This window comes from Choristoneura fumiferana, chromosome 22, assembly GCF_025370935.1.
Source record: "Choristoneura fumiferana chromosome 22, NRCan_CFum_1, whole genome shotgun sequence".
In the NCBI taxonomy this organism is placed as follows: Eukaryota; Metazoa; Arthropoda; class Insecta; order Lepidoptera; family Tortricidae; genus Choristoneura; species Choristoneura fumiferana.
This window is the reverse complement of record NC_133493.1, coordinates 1,873,168-1,891,368: the sequence shown is the minus strand read 5'-3', so window position 1 is coordinate 1,891,368 and position 18,201 is coordinate 1,873,168. Positions and strand designations below refer to the sequence as shown.

Sequence of the window (18,201 nt, the reverse complement as noted above, 5' to 3'; positions counted from 1 at the left end):
CTTTTTTCGTGTTGAAGTGAAATGACAGATCAAAGTAAAGTTCAAATATTTGGAATTCATGAGTAGACCCTGTTGGGTCAGCATTTAAAAAAAAAAAAAAGTTACTTTGTCTCACGGAGTGAGCAAAATGCGATTTTGCTCACTGATGTCTCATAGCAAAACCTGCCTGTTTGAGGTGCTGAGGTGAAAAAGTATATTTTGATTTATTTATGAGGTAGCGCATGTATTTTTTTTATGAGCGTAGCCGAGTTTGCTTGTAAAATGGCCCTTTATTCAAATGTTTCCTGTTTTTTTTTAAAGAGCCCTTATGCCAAGTATTATTCCTGTAAGTTTCAGCTCCCTATCTTTGTAATTTTCTGATGTTTTTTTTTTAATTAAAAAAAAACATTTCCTCCCCACATTGCCTTTTGGAACAGTAATATACATAATGACTCACATATTCTTGAAATAAAATTTAATAGTGCCAAAAAAAAATGTTGGATAAATTATGTAGGAAATAAAACTTCCGTGTTTTTTCTTGGTTTCTAGAAAAGCGACACCACAGTTCTTTGTTAGGTGATTGTTTATATAAAGGACTGCAACATAATAATATATTTTTTCAAATAATCCAGTTGGTAATTTAAAATAAAAATTGGAAAAATAAAGGATACGGTTATACCCATACAAACAAACGAGCTACATAATAAACAGGTGAATAACACATCATTTAGTCGCAAAGATATTCATTGCAACTCTATATTATTAACTAGCTTATGCCCGCGCGACTTCATCTGATAGACAGACAGATATTATATATACCAGCCAGTACCTATATCGTTATCCCTACTTATATTATATATACCAGCGACCTGTCCGGCTTCGCACGGGCAAAGTAAAAAAAAAACCGGCCAAGAGCGTATCGGACACGCTCGAATAGGGTTTCGTATAGCCATTACGAAAAAAATAAGAAATATTTTTCTAAGGATTTCGTATTTTGTAAGAATATTCTAAGTTTAGGTATATTTTAAACCTTAGGCTGCTATTTACTCTTAAACTACTAATAATTCCAAGAAAACTTAACCGTTATAGTTTTCCTTGTAAGTTTGATATACTTACTACCATCCTGAATTTTTTCAAATTTTTCCAGCCACCGTTTACGAGTAGATTCGATTTAATGAAAATTTGCACTGCAAAGTTGAATATTTTGCAAACACATCACTGAATCGAAAAATCGTTTTAGCACCCCCTAAAGGTTTTAAAAGACCTATCCAACGATATCCACACTTCAAGATTCGATGAGAAGTTTATTCTTTAAAGATAATAGGTACTTTAAAATAAAACAAATAAGTACTTTAGTTTCCTGTTAACCTCAGCGGTCCCCGACACCGACGACGCTTAGATAAAAAAATTTACTAGGTACTTATACTTAATTAACTTAATCTAATTTTGCGGGAAATCAGCATATTCCCCGCGGGATAGGGATAAACGAATTCTTCGCAGATGAAGTCGCGGGCAACAGCTAGGTAATGCATAAGTAATTATATTTTACATTTTAGTTATCTTTTTTACTTTAAAAAATACAACATATGTACTTTAAGATTGGTTTTTTGGAATCTTTTTGTATTTTTTATTTCAATTCCAAATTTTAGGTACTGCTTAATTAATTTTTACTTTTTAGCTGTATTTTTTGGCGGCGTTTTTTTTCGGGTGTTTTTTTTCATATTTTTGCGGGCGTTATCTTGTGTCGGGGGTTTTTTTAAATTTAAGTTTTTTTTTATTTCATGTTTTTTAAACTTTGGTATATTATTTATTAAAAACTGTAATAGTGTGTTGGATATCCTGGCTGCAGCATCAGCTCATCGAGTTGTCACCATTGCATTGTATGTAGAATCAAATACTGATCAAAACGAATCCAAACACGACATATGTGCTAATATTTTTTATAGAGTGTACTAGTGTGCTGGATATCCTGGCTGCAACATCAGCTCATCCTGTTACCACTATTGCATTGTACGTTGAATTAAATACTGATCGAAAGGAATCCAAACACGATATAATATCTGCTATGGTTTTATCAAGAGTGTACCTACCTACTAGTGTTCTATCCTGGCAGCAGCATCAGGCCGAGAATTCCATAATCTTGCATAGTTATATAGCATACATGGTTGTTTCCAATTTTAGGTCCCACATATGTTTGAAAGTAACGTAAATACCATTATGCGTCAAAGATTCCTACCGCAGCGAACAAAAGAGCTGATAATCTTGAAACGGCTGAACCGATTTTGATAAAACATGTCTAAGATCCATCGCTGATAAACTTGCTTTCAAATAAAAAAAACCGCATTCAAATCGGTCCACCCGTTTAAGAGCTACGGTGCCACAGACAGACACACAGACTTACAGACACACAGACACACGTAGCGGTCAAACTTAAAACACCCCCCTTTTTGCGTCGGGGGTTAATAAAGTTGTGCTAAATTTTTGTATGTATAGATATCATTTAATAAAATTATAAATCTGTTAAAAAAAAATATACGTCGTTGAGTTCCTTGCCGGATTCTTCTCAACAGAGGTTTTTCAGAACCGGTGGTAGATTTTATATGACATTCATAAGTGCTTGTCGCTTGGCCCGGCGAGCGAATTGGACGCTTTACATCAAGAGCCGCGCTCACATTTATCTGAATATGCAGTGCGTTGTGACGTCTTGTGTTGCGTCGCATCAAAGCTATAGAGAGAAAGAGAGACCGAGAGCATCCTAACACAACACGACAGACAAATGTGAATGCGGCTATGCCTACATTGAAAAAAAAAATATTTTGACTTTGAGTCGAACATTAATAGTAGGTACCTCAGTTGCTTCCAACACAGGCGGGGTATTGCGCTTGGGATTCAACACTGCATAGCCACGGTACGTGTGTCGTGGAATAGCCCTCGCATGCACAGCATCCAACAAAGCATGGAGCTCAGCGTCCCGTGGATGAGCCGCTGCTAGCTTTAGAAGCCGCACGACTGCAGCTTCGGTTCTTCCCGAAGCCAGCACTAGTCGTGGCGCGGGGTAGGACGCTGGTGGCGGCCGCTCGCCGCCCTGCGACTCTAAGATGACGTGGGCATTGGCGCCGCCGAAGCCGAAGGAGTTGACGGCAACCAGCCCTCCCTGCCACGGCGTATTACGGTCCACCACCTAAAAGAAGCAGATTGTATCACTCATGTGATAATTACTTAGGTCATAGATAATACTTTTACGGTGTGGCAATGGAGACACCATAGCATGAAGAAGAGATGGTCGTTGGGCCCGAAAAGTTCTCGAATAGATATTTACGGGGAACAATTTTTCATACCTTTTGTTTACGAATTTCAATCAAATATTGCTGGATTAACATGCAACAATAATTTTAAAACCAAATTGACAATAATAAAGGAGAAATCATTTACCTAGTGTAAGCAAATAAGATTATTCTTTGCGATATTGGTGTTAGATAATTGAACTTTCATATTTTTTGAGAATTCGTTCATAATAATTATTTATTAAAATGAATACTTAAAAATACTAACTTTAATACGGCCATCACTGAGGGCGGGTATTTCAGGGGCAGGCGTCTTATAGTGCAGGTTCCCTGGGATGACTCCACGCTCCATCGCAACCACCACCTTCGCGATTGAGCAAAGGCCTGACGCCGGCTCTGAGTGCCCCATGTTAGACTTGACAGAGCCTAGCAAGAGCGGCGTGGTGCGACCCTCACAAAACAGCCCAGCGATTGCATTGACTTCTTCCGGATCACCGGCTCTAGTGCCAGTACCATGCGCTTCAAAGTACGCGACATCCTGTGGCCTTAAGTGAGCCTCTTTAAACGTTTCTTGCGCGAGCTGACGTTGGATAGCTCCCTTAGGGTACGTGATGCCTTGCGCCTTGTAACCATCTGAGTTCGTACCCGCACCGCGCACCGTGCAGTACAGTCGACGGCAATCGCGCCGTCTCTGCAGTAACACAGTCACGATAGCTTCAGACCGCACGTAGCCGCATCCAGCCGCGTCGAACGCGGCGCAACGACCCTCCGGAGACAGCATGTTTAACCGATGGAAAGAGAGCGAGTAGGCTGGCAAAAGATCAAGACTGGCCCCAGCAACAATAGCTGCATCGCATTTACCAGCACGGATATCAGCTGCGGCATGAACTAATGCGTACGTTGAGCTAGAGCAGGCGGTGTCAACGACGTAAGATGGTCCTTTAAAATCGAAGGTGTAGGACACACGGTTAGCGAACATGGCGCGTTGGCATCCAGTGAGGCCGTAGCCTTGAATCGAGTCTACGTTAGCGTTGTATATCTCGCCAGTTTCTGAGCAGGATACGCCCAAGTAGACACCGGTTCGCGAGCCACGGAGTTCTTCAGGATTGAAACCGGCATCTACGATGGCCTCGTGGGTTAGCTCTAATAGCATACGCTGCTGTGGGTCCATGAGATCGGCCTGCTTAGGATTTACTCCGAAGAACGCGGAGTCGAAATGCGCGAGGTTCTTAAGCTTGCCATTGCGCTCTGGCAGGCCGTGCAACCCTGTCAAAATTAAACACCTTAAAGTATAATATTCTAACATTTAGCTTTTTTTACGATTGGAATTTTATGCATTAATTCGATTTAAGCGATTACGCGCAAGAAGACTTCCAACAGCATCCTGAATGTAATTTCTGACAGGTTTAACTGCCCTATCCCGGCTCGGCCAGGTGAAAGGGTTTGCATAATTTGAGATTTTACCGAATAATTATTGTCCTTACTAGAAAGAAAGAAAGGAAGAAAATATTTATTTGCAAACAGTACAGTCAAGGTCGAAGATATATGCATATATAAGTATTGTGAAAAAAAGTAAGTTAAGGTCAAAAGATATAATACTCATCCAAATACTAATAAACATGCAAACTTCAATGGTTACGTAAATATGTATAAGGCAAGTCCAAAAACTTGTCTACAATAAAAATTACATAATTGGTATCCTGCAAATGATGCAAAATATTGTAGTCATTTTTATGTCATTGAATATCTGGATTCAGTAACTGCTGCGAAAATATGTATCATCATCCCAGCCTATATACGTCCCACAGCTGGGCACAGGCCTCCTCTCAGAACAAGAGGGCTTGGGCTATAGTTCCCACGCGGACCCAGTGCGGATTGGGAAAAAATATGTATACAAAAAATAAATAAATATCACGGGACAATTCACACCAATTGACCTAGTCCCAAAGTAAGCTTAGCAAAGCTTGTGTTATGGGTACTAAGCAACGGATAAAATATAATTATATACATAGATACATACTTAAATACATATTAAACACCCAAGACCCGAGAACAAACATTAGTATTTTTCATACAAATATCTGCCCCGACACGGGAATCGAACCCGGGACCACCCGGGACCTCAAGCTTCGTAGTCAGGTTCTCTAACCACTAGGCCATCTGGTCGTCAAAATATAAATCTGCGATAATCAACTTTATGGTGTTGTAACACACCAAACAAATTTGAATAGAATGTTTTGACAATTCACGAAAACATGTTTTGACCTGTCACAACGTTAACAGATTTTGTATGTACATAACAATGCTATGCATATAACAATGTTTTGTACATAACAATGCGTGTTAACAGATTTTTAACCGACTTCAAAAAAATTCGGTTCGTATCTATTCGGTTGTAATTTTTTTTATGTTTGTTACCTCAGAACTCCGTCATTTTTACCAGTCTGAAGTCGGTGCCTCAGCACGAGCCAGCAGGAGTGATTGAAGCCCAATATGCTCGTATAAAGGTGAAGTAGACGATTATAGGTCCACTCCTGCTGGCTCGTGCTGAGGCACCGACTTCAGACTGGTAGAAAATTATTTTCATGGTTTTTTTGTAGTCGGTTCTATTTTTTGTTATAAATTTTTGTACAATAACAATGAAGCTGTCGACTTAAAGTAGGTATCTAATGCGTTTCAATATTTTGTCCGATCGGACGTCAGTTACCATGGCCCTGTGGTTTAGTGATTAAAACTAATAAGTCATATTCATAATGTTTTTCTAGGTTCAAATCCTCCTGTTAGATTTTTTTGCATTTTTATTTTATATTGTTATAGACAATGTTGTTATGTTACAATAGCTACTTATAAAATAAAATAAAATCCACATGATTTAAACCTTTTAGATACGGCTTGGCTTTTTTTATGACAGTAAATAAGACATGTAAGGATTTTTTTTCTTGAAAGGATTTCCCATTTAAACTTTTTGAAACACGCAAAAACCACTGATGTCGTCTTAGAATGTCGTAGAATCTCAGAAATATGTAAACATAATCCACCAAAAACATAAATGTGACCGCATGCAACTTCAAGTTCTTTAACGGCTTCATTAGTAAAAGACATGAAACCTAACTCACCGTTGACCATGTCAGTGGTTGGCTGATTACTTACATCAAGATGTGGAGTTCGATATTACGCAAATACGTTCATATACCTACCGCTGATAACAGTTTTCTTTATGGAATTTTGATTGTTTACATATTTTAGATTATCATGTTGGATATAAATATCATCATCATGTCAGCCAAATGACGTCCACTGCTGGACATAGGCCTCCCCCATGTTGGATATATAATTATGGTTATTAGTGTATTCATATTTTTGGACTTTATGGTGTTTCTAAGTTTAATAAATGAGGACATATTATTGCAACTGTTGTACATACTTATCTCTCAAACTATGTTTATTTATGTACATTCTTATGTTGCCGAATTTATGACTATAATTTTAGATGACTACGCTTTTTGTCACTCTGTTGTGTATACATATCTTTGACCTTGACTGTACAACAATTAAAACAATACAAAATAAAATACAACGCAGATTAATAAAAAATCAAACTGACTTAGAATAAGATTTGATTGATTTAATTGTGATAAAAGGCAGGAGTGACTCACCAGGCGGCCAGCGCCGATCATCAGCGGTCACAAGGTCTACTCCATCAAACAGGTTCTTCGCGAACTCCTCGATGCTGTCAGACTCGGGCAGCCGGCCCGACAGTCCTGAAAGGACGATGTCTTTTGCGCCCGCATCCCCATTTTCTGCTGGCATCCTTAGAAGAGATACGGGACTTTATACATCCTTTTGCTATATTTCAGGCATATAGTTAAGCTTATGGATTTTAAACTTGTATATTTTGAGTTTAATTTCGGGGCCACTCTGCTTTCAGAGCATGATATGAGTGCGAGTGAGCTAACTTTGGGGCGGCAGGCGTGAGCTTGCCTTCGGAATCCAAAAGCTTAATAGTTACTTGACCTGAATTGTATATTTCAGAATCAGTTTTTGTTTAATTTATGACGGTGGAAGCATTCTACACTTCCACTGAATCTAGATATAGTTACATGTTTAGTTTTAGTTTTGTAACTAGGGGGCCTGTATTATTATTGTTCTTTTCATGTATTTTTTCTTTAATTTTATACTGTAGTTTTTAAGTATTTTATTTGTAATTATTTTATTTAAAAAAAAATGACTTTCTGCTAAGTTTCTTGCGGCGCATTCTTCTTGGAAGTGATGGTCTTTCCGAAAGCGTTGGTAGTTTAAAAAAGACGTGTAAAAGTGCCCATTTCAAACTATTTACTGAAATGATTTGAATTTGAAAATTTGAAAAGAGTTCATAGTGCTTTGTGTATATGTCGGCGGCCGATCGTAAAATTCGCCAGATCACGAAATTCCTAGGCATATCATGGAATGACGCCATTTCAATTATTACGAAGCTTGGGGTCCCGGGTCTTTTCGCTTTTTAGGTGTGAGGGTAGGTGTTCATAGTATTTGGGGCCGATAACGCGCGGGTTTTTGCCCGCTCCGCTAATGCCATTCTATGAGGGACTGCCCGTAAGCGACCCGTGCTGCGAGTGGTCTTACCAGCTACGCCCATTCGGCTGAAGTTAGATATGTTTGTGCGCGTATACATAATAACTTGAAACAAATACATCGAAGGTAAGATTATGATACCAAGTTCTGTGAATATTTTTTTGCACGACTGCTTTTGGTTGATACCGGCAATAACCCACACTGCCCGCTTCTGCAGAACCATTACGCGCTCACAGTCCATGGACTTTCCCCATAGTATGGTGCCTTACGAAAGCAACAAGTGGAAATACACAAAGCATGCTTACTTTAGTGCACCATCTGCCAGAATGGGCTTTAATTTGCGCAAAGCATAGGCTGCACTGCTTAACCTGCCACATAGGGAGTCAACGTGATTCTTCCAATTCAAATTTGGATCTAGTGTGAAGCCCAGAAACCTGCACTGCTGGCATAGCGGTATGGGGCCTCCAATCGACGGCGGTGACACGATACCCCTACCCGAGAACAGCATGATGTTCGACTTGGTGAGGTTCATGATGAGCCCGTTCGCTGCCCGTTCGAACCACTGCTGCAGCTGCCCACACACTTTATTTATCTTGTCGTTTAGCTGCTCATAAGTGGCAGCGAAGAGCATAGTGAGACCGTCAGTGATAACACTAGGCAGGTCATTTATAAAAGCTAAAAAAAGATTTCCGAGTGAGGATCCCTGTGGAATACCTATAGTGACGTCACCCGGCTTAGACCTGATTTTTTCTCCGTTCGACATCACTACCTCAACTGTCTGCTTGCGACTTTTCAAAAATGACTCTAACAATTCGTACACTTTATGCCTGATACCATACATTTTGAGCTTTGTCAGTAAAAGGTCGTTATTGATGACGTCAAAAGCCTTAGATAGGTCACAGAATATGCCAGCCACCTTAAACTTACTGTCTAGACTCATGATGATCGAGTCAAAGATCTGGTGTGCAGCTTGAGTTGTCGACATATTGCGCCTGTAGGCGAACTGTCTGTCACTCAGTAAGTCATTAGTCTCTAAGTGGTTCATAATGTGTGATGAAATGATAATGTATGATGATGAAATAATGATGATTACCGCGCCTGATAGAAAACTGGCAGCAAAGTCTATACAACATAAACCGACAGGGCAATTACACGAAGCGACTGGCGTAGGCGTCCGCAACTTTGACAGGCAGGCGACGGATGACGTCACTCACAAGAGCGATCTTATGTTTCGCCGCGCGGCTCGATATCCTCTTAGCCCAGCGGTTCAGATGACACGTTCGGTCCGCGCACCACAACCGCACCGAGTTCAAATCACGATCACGAAAACACCAAACTGTTTCTATTAATTATGAGCAATTGATTGATGAAATACGACTATCTCACCAGGACACACCCACAAGGCGGAGCCAGTACATAAAAGTTCCACAGGAGCAAGCAAAATAGAAAAAAAGCACTTTTTAGCCAATCACGATTTAAATAATTAATTAAATTTCTGATTTGAACATCACACACGTACGACAGACGTAGGTACTATACGCACTCCACAGAGTCTCTCTCCCACTATAACTACCTGTTAACGCAGCTTTAAAGCTGTGCAACTTTTTTGTCTTCACCCAGATAATAATATGTAAGAGGGCTTGGGCCTTTCTTTTTATTAATAACTAGCTTTTACCCGCGGCTTCGCACGCGTAAACTGTTCGGTCTGGTAGTTGCAATTGAAATTTTCGGGATTTTACAAAATTCCCCTGGAAATTTCCAAATTTATATCGTGGTCTTCATTGAGTGTGTGATAACTGTACAAAGTTCAAGACTCCAAACCCAGTGCTAAAATGTCAATTTTTCCCTATCCAAATTCAAATTCATATCATTTATTCAGTAAATAGGCCGCAATGGGCACTTTTAGACGTCATTTTTTTAAATACCAGCACTTTCGGAAAGACCATCATTGCCAAGAAGAATGCGCCGCAAGAAGCTTGGCAGAAAGTCATTTTTTCAAAATAAAATAAGTACAAATAAAATACTTAAAAACTACAGTAAGTATACAATTAAAGAAAAAATACAAAATATAATAACAATAATATACGGATGTCTGGGGTCCCTTAGTTACAAAACTATCCCGTGGAAATATCGGGATAAAAAGTAGCGTATGTGTTATTCCAGACGTCCGGCTACCTACATACCAAATTTCATGACTCTAAGCCCAGCAGTTGTTATTTCGAGATTTTATCCCTATCCCGTGGGAATATCGAAATAAATAGTAGCCTATGTATTATTCCAGAGGTCCAGCTACCTACATACAAAATTTCATGGCTCTAAGCCCAGTGGTTGTTATTTCGAGATTTTATCCTTAGTTATCCCGTAGAAATATCGGGTCAAAAAGTCACTTAAGTGTTATTCCAGATGTCCAGTTACCTACATACCAAATTTCATGACTCTAAGCCCAGCGGTTATTATTTCGAGATTTTATCCCTATCCCGTGGAATATCGGAATAAATAGTAGCCTATGTGTTATTTCAGAGGTTCAGCTACCTACACACTAAATTTCATGGCTCTAAGCCAGCGGTTGTTTTTTCAAGATTTTATCCCTAGGTATCCCGTGGGAATATCGAGTCAAAAAGTTGCCTATGTGTTATTTCAGACATCCAACTACCTACATACCAAATTTCATGACTCTAAACCCAGCGGTTGTTATTTCGAGATTTTATCCCTATCCCGTGGGAATATCGGAATAAAAAGTAGCCTTTGTGTTATTCCAGAGGTCCAGCTACCTACATACTAATTTTCATTGCTCAAAGCCAGCGGTTGTTATTTCAAGATTTTATCCCTAAATATCCCGTGGGAATATCGGGTCAAAAAGTCACCTATGTTTTATTACAGACGTCCAACTACGTACATACCAAATTTCATGACTCTAAGCTAGCGGTTGTTATTTCGAGATTTTATCCTATCCCGTAAGAATATCGGGATAAAAAGTATCCTATGTTTTAATCCAGGTTATAAAGTAACTTTCCGCCAAATTTCATCCAAATCCGTCAAGCCGTTTAAGCGTGAAAAAGTAACAAACATACTCACTCACTCACTCACTCACAAACTTTCACATTTATAATATTAAGTAGGATTTATTGAATCAGATTTTACTTTGCGCTCGTCCATATTATGTGCAGCATGTAGTATGGTGAGCAGTTGTGTTGCTCTGACGATGTGCTCTGGTTGAGTTTGAAACGCGTCAGGTTAGTGTGGTGTGGTGGTGGTGATAAATGGGTTTGTGTGATTTGTGTGTGTTCTTACGGCGGGTCAAATCTTGCAAGTTGAATTTGACCACAGGCGTCCTCTCAGAACAAGAGGGCTTGGGCCAGTGTTCCCACGCGGGCCCAGTGCGGATTGGGAACTTCACACGCACCATTGAATTACTTCGCAGGTTTGCGCAGGTTTCCTCACGACATATTCATTTAATAGGAAATTATCGAAAATACAAACTGAAACATAGATACAAACCAAAAAAAGAGACCAGCGCTGGGAATTGAACCCAGGTCCTCAACATTCCGTGCTGCGTGCTATAAATACCCTTACACTACCTATATCAGCATGTATGTTTCTTATTTAGTCACTTAAGCAGTGACACTAGCGACGTCTATGTTTTTCTCTTTTTCTGTTTTTTCTGTGCATCTATGTTTCAGTTTGTATTTTCGATATCGATTTTACGGGATGGCCGTAAAAGTAACAAAATTTGGAGTTGAAATAAAAAATACAAAAAGACTCCAAAAACCAATCTTGATAGGAAATTGTTTAAAAATTGATAGACCACTTATTTGGCTGATGGTACCATAAAAGTAAAATTTTGGGCCATTCACGAAGCTTTCACTCACCTCTGATACTGGAAGCTACACGATGTCGGTATATCTTGGCGTATGACCAGCTCTTGCCTAATGCTCGTAGACTTGGTGATTAACGAGTGTCTGCGAGGGTTGTGTGCTTTAAGAGCGACAGATCCGCAGCGACTGCACAGACTTCAAATAAGTCTAGAACTAGAAGCAGACAACGTAACGAAGCCAAACTATTGACCTATACACCTAAAGGAGTGGAATTACATGCAAAATACGCGTGCATACCTAAAAATGTCGCATAAGATTTCAAAACCAAAATATTTGATATCGATATTCAAATTATTAGCGGCTAATACTTTGAGCAGCAATGGTATCAATATTTTGTTTTTTCTTTTGGAAAATCAGTTTGAAATTCACTTTGTTCATAATTATTTTAACTGCATATAGGTACGAGGAGATTTGGTAATTTACTAACATACGGTATAATTTTTCGGGGAGATTCTGTTGATGTTATATCCACATTTAGATTACAAAAAGAATGCATGCGTACTATTTACCGTATCCACGAAAGACATTCTCTTCGAAATGTTTTCAAGGAGAAGCGAATGCTAACACTAACTGGGATCTATATTTTAGAGATTTGTTTATTTGTGAAGTGTAATCACGAGTTCTTTACGAAAAAGTCATCTCTTCGAAATATTAATTTGCGCACTCGGTACAAATTTAATTATGTTATTCCTAGAGCTCATAGTAAACTTATTTATAAAAGTGCTTTTTTTGCCGCTATGCGTATTTTTAATAAACTACCGGTTGAAATAAAAAAAAACTAGAGGGCAAAAAGTTCAAGTTTACACTTAAAAAGTGGCTTATAAATAATACCTTTTATGACACAAAATAATTTTTTGCTCATTGAAATTAATAAGTATACTCGAGCGAAAATAATTATAGATATTATACAAGATAAATTATATTATAAGATTTTATATTGTACGTCCGAAATGGACAAACTGTTGAGACTTATAACCTTTTGTAAACACTATTATGTACACAGTTATAACAATAAAGTTTATTTCTATTTCTATTTCTATTTCTATAACATTCGTTTGGAAATCCTAAGGGTAGAGGTATCTCGAAATCAGTAGTTACGAAATACTGATGATAAGTGTGAGGAACGGAACGTTAATGTGACAATTGTCTTCTCGCTCCCTCATGAGGGCTCTCGCTCTCTCTGGATTTTGGCCTTGTAAAGCGTAGTGTCTAAGTGAATAAAAAACCATTATTAATTAATTAACGCGGTTTTATTCACATATACGACATTTGGCGACGAGAAATAGAACCCAAGTACAAAGTTCTAATAATAATCAGAGCACCCGAACATAAAATCAGTGAATAGATCGCGGCGAAATTTTCGTTCAAGTCTTCAAGTCAAGGGTCGCCATATTGTGTTGTGTTTGTTGGCAAGTACAAGCCGACCGGCATAACAACATTTTAGGATGTCATGACTGATTCAATCAGTTCGGAAGATGAAAAATTAACTTGGTCTAATGCGGAAGACAGTGGATTAGACAACATCGCGCTTGTGAAGTCAGGAAATCGATCATGTATTTATAAGTGCACAAAACCCGAACTCCTAAGCATTTTAGAGGACGAGAACATAAGTTACAAAACGAGCGCAAGCGTAGATAACTTGAGGAAACTTCTTAGTAATTACTATAAGAGAAAACTAAGTAACAAAAAACAGGAATCTACTCCAAGTCTGCAGTCGAATATAGGAAAGATGTCGACAAGTGAGCTGAAACAATTTGATGGAGAAAAGTGGGAAGTGTTCATAGAACAATTTGAATGCTACGTGTTAGTAAATGATATAGGAGAAGTAAAGAAAATACCATTGTTGATCACAAAATTAACTCCACGAGTGTTCGAAACGTTAACATACTTATGTTCACCAATAAAACCAACAAAAAAGACATTTGAAGAGCTATGTAAATTACTCAAAGATAAGTACGCTAAACCGTTATCATCAGCTTTAGAAAAAATAGCATTTAGAAAGAGAAATCAGTTACCAAACGAGAAAATACTAGAATACAGCATTGAATTGAGAAAGTTAGCAGCACGATGCAACTTTAAAGACGCCGAAGATCAAATAAAGGAAAAATTTATAGAAGGTGTTCATTCTAAAATAATTAAATTTGAGCTTATGAAAAGTGAAACAGAACAGTCTCTAGAAAAATGCATAGAAGTAGCACGAACTGTCGAAGCAGCATTGTTACATTCTGATAGCCCAAGTGAAGTGACAGAAATTTTTTACAGTCAGGGTAAAGCCAAGCCGGTGCCAAGACAAAAGAATAAGTTCAATAATAACCGCCAGTCAAATAATGTGCAATGTTTCTGCTGTGGAAAACAAAACCATATAAAAGCAGAATGCAGCCTGAAGAGAAAGTTCTGCTCAGAATGCGGCCAACAAGGGCACATCTACAGGATGTGTCCAAGAAAACAACGTCAGACCAATGTACTGGAAGTGGAACCAGAGAACAAAAATGAAAGTGAAGACGCAGTGAGCTCTATTAAGGAATTATATGAAGAATATGAGACCTATACATTTAATAGCGTAAGTAGGATACCGCCTCACTTCTTGACCTTAAATATTAATGGTCAAGATGTGTCTTTTCAATTAGACACAGGATCTGACGTCACAGTCATGTCATTGTCAGACAAAAATAAATATTTGAAATCATTTAACCTGACAAGTTGTAATGTATTGTTTAAAAATTTTGATCAAAGTGTGACCAAGCCATTAGGCATAGTAAAGGATATAAATGTAAAATACAAAGAAACAGCCAGACAATTAAATTTATTTGTGGTAAAAAATAATGCGCCTCGGGTGATAGGTCGCGATTGGCTTAATGAATTAAAATTATGGCCCCCAATTTAGATAATAGTGTTAATATTCATACTAATGTACTTGAAAATGTTTCAGATGCTCAACAATCAGTAAAAGACCAGTTCGCAGAAGTATTCACGCCGGGTTGGGGGAACTTTAAAGGTGAAGTTATCAATTTGAAATTAAAAGCAGAGGCAAAGCCTAAGTGTCTACCAGTTCGGCGGGTACCATTTGCGCTTCGGGAAAAGGTAAATAATGAGATTACTAGATTATTAAACAATGGACGTATAACACCCGTCAGTCAAAACGAATGGGGTACACCAGTAGTTCCAATATTAAAACCAGATGGTTCAGTCAGACTGTGCGGGGACTATAAATTGACAGTAAACCCAAATCTAGAGGTTGATCATTTCCCTTTGCCCCATGTAGATGACATTTTGAATTCCCTCCGGGATGGTGAATATTACTGCGAACTAGATCTTAAAGAGGCATACTTACAGGCCCCTCTTAGTGCTGAGAGCCAAGATTGTACAACCATTGTAACAGAGGTTGGCACATATAAATATAACTACTTGCCTTATGGTGTTAGTTCGGGACCGGGGGCATTTCAACGGCTAATGACAAAAAAGTTGAAAAACATACCCAACACGGTTGTATTCATTGATAATATATACATTAAGGGTTCAACATTAGAACATACTAAAAATACATTGTGTCAAGTTTTGAGTAAACTACAGGAATGTGAGTTTAAGTTAAAGCCGGAAAAATGTAAGTTGTTTACAACCAATTTAGAGGTGTTTGGTTTTAATGTAAACAAAAAGGGTATCAGTTTAATAAAATCTAATATTGAGCCATTGCTTAAGGCTAAAGCACCAACAAACCTGTCTTTGCTGAAATCCTTTTTGGGAAAAATTAATTATTACTCTCGCTTTCTGCAAGATATGGCAACAACTCTAACGCCTTTGTATGATTGTACTAAGAAAAATAAATTTATATGGACAGATGAATGTGACAAAGCTTTTGAAGCTATTAAAAATAAATTGGCATCTGCAAGTAATTTAAGACATTATGACTCACAGTTGCCATTAATATTAACATGTGATGCGTCAGATACTGGTCTTGCTGCAGTCCTGTCAAATCGAGACAAAAATGGTGTTGTGAAACCAATTGCGTTTGGTAGCAAAAAGTTAAGTGATATAGAGCGTAGATATTCAACAATAGATAAGGAGGCTATGGCAGTCATATTTGGAATAACAAAATTTTATAATTATACCTATGGGCGCTATTTTGAACTAGAGACGGATAATGCAGCACTTGTGCGGATTTTTGGCCCAACAAAAAGTATTCCAAAGATGGCCGCCAAGAGATTGCAGCATTATGCCATATTTTTGTCTGCATTTAATTACAAAGTGAGACACATTAAAACGACAGAAAATCCAGCAGATTTCCTGTCAAGATCAGCAGCTGAAATAAAGAATGAACATAAAGAAAATCATTCTCTGTGTATTGATGCAAACGCTAGTCTAGAGGTGTATACTAACGATTCGGAAATGAAAACATTAGATTGGAAAATAATACAAACAGAATCAAAAAAAGATATAATATTTTCCAAAATTATTAGATTTATGACAGATGGCTGGCAAGAAAAAAAGGAATTAGACAAACAAATATTACCATTCTATAATCGGAAAAATGAGTTGACATTAGATAGGGGTTGTTTATTTTGGGGGTACCGTGTATTAATACCTAGTAACATTCGAGAAGCAGTTTTAGCGGAACTGCATAAGAGTCATTTTGGAATCGTTAGAATGAAAGAGATTGCGAGGTCATATTTTTGGTGGCCTAATCTAGATTCAGAAATTGAGGAAATAACAAAAAAATGTATAATTTGTTTAAATAACAGTAAAACACCATCTAAAACCCAGAAACCATGGCCTCTGCCTCCTTCCGCTTGGTACAGAATTCATGCCGATTTTTTAGGTCCATTTCAAAATAAAATGTTTCTAGTGGTAGTAGATAGCTATTCAAAATGGCCAGAAGTTTTTGAAATGACAAATATCACAAGTAAACGCACAATAGAAGTTTTAAAAACATTATGTACACGATTTGGGTACCCCGTACACTTAGTAACAGATAATGGCCGCTCATTTACAAGTCAAGAATTTAAAGAATTCTGTGAAATTAATCATATTAAGCATACATTCACTCCGCCCTATCATCCCGCAACCAACGGCGCCGCAGAGAGATTCGTGGAAACTTTTAAATCGGCAATAAACAAAATAAGTCAAAATGGCCACAGTTTGGTATCAGCTGTCAATTTGTTTTTGTTTGATTATAGGAGCACACCACAACGTACAACGGGGGTTTCACCTGCTCGTTTAATGCTTGGTAGAGAGATCAGGAACAGATTTAGCTTATTACGGCCACCACCTCTAGTTGAAATAGTGCAGGAGAGAGTGGATAAGAGGGACCAAGGGAAACGGGAAATTAAATTTGAAATCGGACAAAAAGTGATGATTCGAGATTACAGAAAGGAGTCTAGGCCATGGATCCGGGGTTTAGTTATACAAGAGTCCATACCTGGTGTGACTTATGTTATTGATGTAGAAGGCCTTACATGGAAACGCCATATTAACCAAATGTTACCTTGTTCCGATACTTTAGAATAAGATTGTAAAAGTAGCACCTAGGAATTTAGTGTTCTGCATAAGGATTGGTGGGGGAGAGTGTGAGGAACGGAACGTTAATGTGACAATTGTCTTCTCGCTCCCTCATGAGGGCTCTCGCTCTCTCTGGATTTTGGCCTTGTAAAGCGTAGTGTCTAAGTGAATAAAAAACCATTATTAATTAATTAACGCGGTTTTATTCACATATACGACAATAGAAAATGGGTAAAGGTATGACAACACTTCCAACACGGTGGTCGGCCACGGCTGAATCCCGAACCAATAGCGTTCGAGCGACCGAGCGCGTGAACTTGTCAAGGGCCATCGAAATTTTTCCGCAGTCAAAAGCAAGAATTTGGATCTACTATGTTTTCTTATAACTTTGTTTACTCTTGTATTTTGACTGATTAAATTATTGAGGGTAAAATTTAAGGAATAAACGCGTGTTTTGATTATTATGGATCAGCTTTAGAGTGTCTGATGAGTAAATTTGACTTGAATTAAATGTGATGTGGGGGACGGTAGAAACAACTTGCTTGTGGACGATTTGAAACGTTTCTATCGTCACGCGTTTTAATCGTCCAAAAGTAACCCACTTCAAATATAAGGAGGTTTTATGTTCGATGCACTATTGCTGTCACAAACATTGCTGCTATTTTTGACCTAGTTAAAATATTTTATTTAGGAGCTGTTTCCCAATCCATTGATTAGTGTTAACTGGCGGTTAGGTGTGATGCCGTCTCTATTTGTTTTGTTCAAATAGACGGAGACGGCATACTTTAACTCTCGGTTAACGCTAATCAATGATGGTGAAACAGCCCCTTAGTAGTGTCAAATTAAACCGCTAAATATAATACTTTTTAATATATTATTCAAAGGATAGTATTTTGACGCACATAAAAAAGAACCTTTTTTTATCCCAAAAAAAAATCCGAATCAAAAAATTATGGATTACACAGCAACATACTCCACTCAAAATATTACGTAATACAAAA

At 38.1% G+C, this 18,201-nt stretch overlaps 1 protein-coding gene and 1 pseudogene across 1 annotated transcript; one reads left to right on the top strand and one right to left on the bottom strand.

Annotated features, from left to right (window-relative positions):
- Positions 1-11,831, bottom strand: part of LOC141440344 (fatty acid synthase-like) — a 35,092-nt pseudogene extending 23,261 nt beyond the window's left edge.
- Positions 11,832-12,827: 996 nt separating this feature from the next.
- On the top strand, positions 12,828-17,391 carry LOC141440347 (uncharacterized). Its single transcript, XM_074104854.1, has 2 exons — positions 12,828-14,267; positions 14,637-17,391. Exons 1-2 carry the CDS (start codon positions 13,158-13,160, stop codon positions 14,652-14,654), a joined length of 1,128 nt encoding a protein of 375 aa, XP_073960955.1. The 5' UTR covers positions 12,828-13,157; the 3' UTR covers positions 14,655-17,391.
- Positions 17,392-18,201: the final 810 nt, after the last annotated feature.